The following is a 5,502-nucleotide window of genomic DNA, read 5'->3' as shown; positions in this document are numbered from 1 at the left end:
TAGTTTAGGTAGGATTATTTTTATGAATTTTGGATGTATACCATCAGCTCCAATGGCATTCGATTTGATTGAGAAACAGGTAGACAAAACATCATATTGATAGACACAAGCAAAAAAAAATTATTACGAAGTTCATTATTATAATCTCGGTAGTAATTAAGATCAGCCGTAACCATTGGGATATTGAGAAATTGCACATTCATTTCATCGGGATTAACTGATGTACATTCTTGGTTCGCCTTACCTATGCCAATTTCACGAATTACTTGCCATTTTTTTTGCGCTCAAAGCATTTGTAAATTTTTTGCATATAAATTAGATTTAGCTTTTCGAATTAGTTTATTAGCCTCGTTTCTGAGTTTACGATACTGTTCATGCAAATACGTGGTTTTAAAACGTTTCCATCGATCATATGCCAAGTCTCTGCTAAGAATCGCCTGCTTTATGTTATTAGAGAACCAAGGTTTTTTCTTTCGACTAATAGCTATTGTTTTTAAAGGTACCGATAAGTCATACAAGTTATTAATGTTAGATTCTAAGAACATGATCTGCTCATCCACTGAGTGCATATAAAAAAGATGATCCCAATTGATTTGTTGAAATTCATATTCAAGTAAATTAAAATGTATGTTTTTAAAATTACGAAATGTTACGTGTTTATTATAATCCGTGTGGAGTTGTCAGATTCCGTGTGGAGTTGTCAGATCTCCCATCGGACGCGTCCCAGGTGGCGGATAGGGGGAGCTAAGCATGGTCTTTTTCGACACATTGGACATAATGGTCGAAAACGACGATGCTAGCTCGAGATAAGGCAGACCTGACTAAATACATTTTTGACAAATGGTCTAACAAGCCTGTTATATCTAGATGAGTGCATGAATCAGGACAATCTTTTATCACATCAGTGGATACATTTTTGACAATTGGCCTACTGATATGTAAAGAGATGGTAGAGTGCTGATATGATTTATGGTACATCTGACAACAGGCGGTCATATATGATAACAGGACTTCTCCTGTTCCCCATGCACAAATCCGCGGACCAAAACTGTCAACCCCATCCCCATCCCCATATTTCCCAATCCACCTAGTTTATCCCTCTTCAATCCAATCCCAAGAACCCATTCCCTCATCCCCCACTTGTAAGGTTAAGGTGGTTGGAAGCAGTGCCGAGAACCTGAATGGCTAGTTAGTGGTTAAAGAGGACTAGTCGTTAACAGCTCCCCTCCGATGCCAGGGCACGGATCGGTTGTAATGCTTAGCCTAGCCCACGTACGCCGTCCCTGCGTGGGTCGTCCACCCATTACGCGCCTACTCGTGGGAATCACATGGAGAAAAACAACAATTAAACAAACAAAAAACAAACAACCCGTGGAAAGCCAGTTGGGGAAACCTAAACTGGTGGACTGCAAACAGCCTGCTATCCAACCTTCTGGTGATAGCACGGCTGAACGCAGCGAGGAAATCTTGTCCGTAGTGGCAAGCACCTCATCAGCTGCACAAGCCTTAGCTGGTACGCCAGCAAATACCCCTGCCTCGGGCACTGCGGACCAAGCAGTGACCCCCGCGACTTCTGGACAGGTTGGATCGTCGAACTCGATGTCGGGTCCAACTAATGCCCCCTCAACCGCCCTCACGGCTAACGAAAACCCCCTAGTCGCAAAGATCCATCTAGGAAGGCTTTTGTTCAAAGGCGTGCCGCCATGCGTTTAGTCGAGCGACTTGGAGTTAAGTCGGTCGATACGCTTACCACGGACGAAAAATCGTCCCTAGATTGGGCTAAAGCCCTACTGGCTCAGCCGGAGTGTTCTGACCCTCCTACAACCTCAGATGCAGCGGACCAAGCTACATCTGCAGGGCCTAAACGGCAGCGATCGGAGGAAGAACATGCTCTCCAGGCAGTCCCACAGCCGAAGACTAAACGTCAGAAGCAGTTCGAGACTCGTATAGTCAACAGACCCTACAGCGAAGTTGCCAAAAACCCGCTGGTTAGGGCCATTGTTGACAAGAGTGTCAACGACGGAGCTATCTCCCAGGATAAATGGTTGATAATCCGTCAAAAAATGCTGGAGGTGTATTGGAAAATTCTCAAAGAGAATCCCGGTCCATCTCCGCAGAATGATGATGCTGGCTGGTACCAAGGTCACATCAAACTGCTGGCGTGCACGAACGAGCGCTCAGCAAACTTGCTTAAGTTGGCGGTTACGTCTATAGGGGAAGTGTGGCCCGGCGCGAAACTTGACGTGATCCCGGTTAGTGAGATACCTCGCAGACCGAGATCAATCACGGTTATTCCGGCGGAACCACACGAACCAGAGGCGATTCTGGCGTACCTTCAGAGTGGAAACCCTGACCTACCTACCCACAATTGGAAGGTAGTCAAGGTCTCCGAACCTGAAGGTGCTTACAGAAAGGTGGTCGTGGTCCTTAATAAGGAATCGTTGCCGTTACTCCGAGAGAAGCAAGGCAAAGTATACTACGGATTTGATAGTATCAAGCTGCGCGTCTACCGGGGTGACGACAAACTAGACCCCAAACCGGTAAGCACGGACGGAGGAAAGGTAGACGATACCACTAACTCTGACGACCAAATGGACGCCCAATCAAGTACAGACTTGATTGGGAATCTATTTGATAGCCAGGGCGAAGTGATTGACGAAGACGAGCTTCTGAAAACAGACCCAGAAGACGCCGACGTCACAATCGTCTACGACCCTGACCAAGATGAAGGTGATCCAAGTGAACCTTCACCACTCTAAAGCAGCTTCAGCTGCATTACACCTCCACCTTGGATATCAAGGGGAGGATATAGCGTTGATCCAAGAGCCGTGGACCCATAACGGCAACATACTTGGAATCAACGTAAAAGGCTATAAAATACTATACGCAAAAGGCACAGGTAACATTAGATCTTGCATACTTGCTAAAAGCACCCTAAATATCTTCATTCTATCTGATTACAGTGATGAAGATACAGTAACCGCAGCATGGGAGACAGAGGAATCCACAATGTGGATCCTCTCCTGCTATATGGCGCACGACCAGACAGACCCCCCGCCAAGTAACACGGTCGTCAGGGCAGTAAGTGCAGCAAACGGAAAACGCATCCCTGTTATTATAGGCGCAGATGCAAACGCACACCATACACTATGGGGTAGCACCAACATCAACACACGAGGTGAGTTCGTATTAGACTTCATTTTAAACCATAATCTTGAAGTAGTAAATAGAGGTTCAGAACCTACATTTGTAGTTGCAAATAGACAAGAGGTACTGGACATAACGCTTGTAAATACAAGTCATTCGCACATAATCCGAAACTGGAAAGTATCGGAAGATTGTTCCTTTTCAGATCATAGATATCTCGTATTCTCGATAGAAAAAACACAGGAAAGGAAAACCCCCTTTCTAAACAGAAGAAAGACAAGATGGGAAGAACAAAATCGAATCCTGACAAGTCTTCTTCAAAATACGCCGGAAATAAACAATACAGCAGATATTGATAGAGCTGTAGACAACCTTACACGCTCTCTTAATCAAGCAACAAGAAGAACATGCAAACCTTCGATACCAAAGGGTAAAAGTAAACCTCCTTGGTGGTCCTCGGAAATAGCGAAGACTAGGAATAGATGTCGCAAACTTTTCAATGAGGCCAAAAGATCAGGTGAATGGTCCACATATAAAGCCTCATTGAATAAATTTAAGAATCAGGTTAGGAATGCTAAACGCTGCTCATGGAGAAGCTTCTGTGGTAGCATCGAAAGCTCTTCAGAGACAAGTCGTTTATGCAAAATCCTGTCTAAATCACAAACCGTTCAAGGCTACATCCAAAAGTGGACAACGAGTGGACAAGAATCCCTACAGGAATTAATGGACACTCATTTCCCAGGTAACTTACCATTAGATACTACAATGGAAAGACCACAAACGTACTGTCAAACCCCGATCGGAATCACTATAGACGAGGGAATGATAAAATGGGCAATAAACAGTTTTAACCCATATAAGTCACCGGGCCCGGACGGCATAATTCCAGCTGACCTGCAATATAATGCAGAATTAGTTATACCATGGCTACTTGAAATATTTCAAGCCTGTCTTACATGGTCATATGTACCAGAACAATGGACCAAATGCAGTGTGACGTTTATCCCCAAAGGAGGAAAAACAACGCACATTAAGGCAAAAGATTATAGGCCCATAAGTCTATCATCGTTTCTGCTTAAGACCCTAGAGAGGATCATTGACGTCCACATAAGATCGTCAATAGATCCTATGCTCCTATCTCCCTCACAACATGCCTACACCAAAGGCAAATCAGTTGAGACGGCCCTACACTCACTAGTGGGACATATAGAAAAGTCCTTGGAATTTGGTGAATACACGTTAGTGGCCTTTCTGGACATAGAAGGAGCCTTTAACAACGTCAAACCCGACATCATCATATCAGCTCTAGAAGAGCTCGGTATTGAGACATCAGTGATTAAATTCATAAAAGACCTTCTTCAACACAGGATTATCCGTTCTAACATGGGAATGGCATGTATTCAAAGAATGGCAATCAGGGGCACACCTCAAGGTGGAGTCCTATCACCACTTTTATGGAATGTGGCCATAAACAGCCTACTAATGAAACTGGACAACCAAAGATACAAGACTGTCGCTTACGCAGATGACGTTGCGGTAGCAGTATCAGGTTTCCATCTGAATACGATATCTCAAAGACTCGAATCAGCACTCAATCTACTAAGTAAATGGAGCGTTAATAGTGGTTTGAGTGTAAACCCTAGTAAAACCGAACTTGTACTCTACACCAGGAAATACAAGATCGGAAATTTTACCCTACCTCGACTAAACGGAGTCGTACTCTCACTTTCAAACAGTGCGAAATACCTAGGGGTGATACTTGATAGTAAATTATCATGGAAGGAAAATATCACAGCCAGAGTAAACAAAGCCTTAATGGCAATGTACATTTGCAAGAAGGCCATAGGAAAAAGATGGGGACTAAATCCCAAACTGGTAAATTGGATCCATGAAGCGGTTATTAAACCTATTCTCTTTTACGGGGCTGTTGTCTGGTGGAAAGCACTGGACAAAAACTCCAATTGTATACTTCTTGATAAGGTACTAAGAAGGATAGCAATCCTTATAACAGGAGCACTGAGAACAACTTCAACCAAATCTCTATTCGCTATGCTTAATTGGATCCCAACGGATCTGATAGCCAGAAAACTGGCACTCATCACTGCCCTCAGACTTGATGCCATAAATGCTTGGACACACAGGCCATACGGCCATGCGGCTATTATGAGGGAAACATCTTTCCTCCCGGGCAATATTGATTACTGCATACCCAAACCTTTCCTCCGTAGGGACTTCGGATACACAATATCCGAAAACTCTTCACCGGAAAAAAGAGACATCAAAGGAAAACTTAGATAAACGGATGAGAAATCTTGATATACACTTACCTTGTGTTAAGTCCACTGCGTTAATTAC

At 43.9% G+C, this 5,502-nt stretch overlaps 1 protein-coding gene across 1 annotated transcript; it reads left to right on the top strand.

Annotated features, from left to right (window-relative positions):
* The first annotated feature begins 1,691 nt into the window (after nt 1-1,691).
* LOC124419363 lies at nt 1,692-3,724 on the top strand. The gene is made up of 2 exons (XM_046948425.1): nt 1,692-2,899; nt 2,964-3,724. The coding sequence occupies exon 1, from the start codon at nt 1,704-1,706 to the stop codon at nt 2,757-2,759; it is 1,056 nt and encodes a 351-aa protein (XP_046804381.1). The 5' UTR covers nt 1,692-1,703; the 3' UTR covers nt 2,760-2,899; nt 2,964-3,724.
* The last annotated feature ends 1,778 nt before the right edge of the window (nt 3,725-5,502 follow it).

Source organism: Lucilia cuprina, chromosome 4 (assembly GCF_022045245.1).
Source record: "Lucilia cuprina isolate Lc7/37 chromosome 4, ASM2204524v1, whole genome shotgun sequence".
In the NCBI taxonomy this organism is placed as follows: domain Eukaryota; kingdom Metazoa; phylum Arthropoda; class Insecta; order Diptera; family Calliphoridae; genus Lucilia; species Lucilia cuprina.
Note: the sequence above shows the minus strand (reverse complement) of the source record. Positions and strands in the feature narration are given on the sequence as shown.

Coding starts and splice junctions, on each gene's coding strand:
- LOC124419363 (XM_046948425.1), top strand. CDS start 1,704: ATGCGTTTAGTCGAGCGACTTGGAGTTAAGTCGGTCGATACGCTTACC.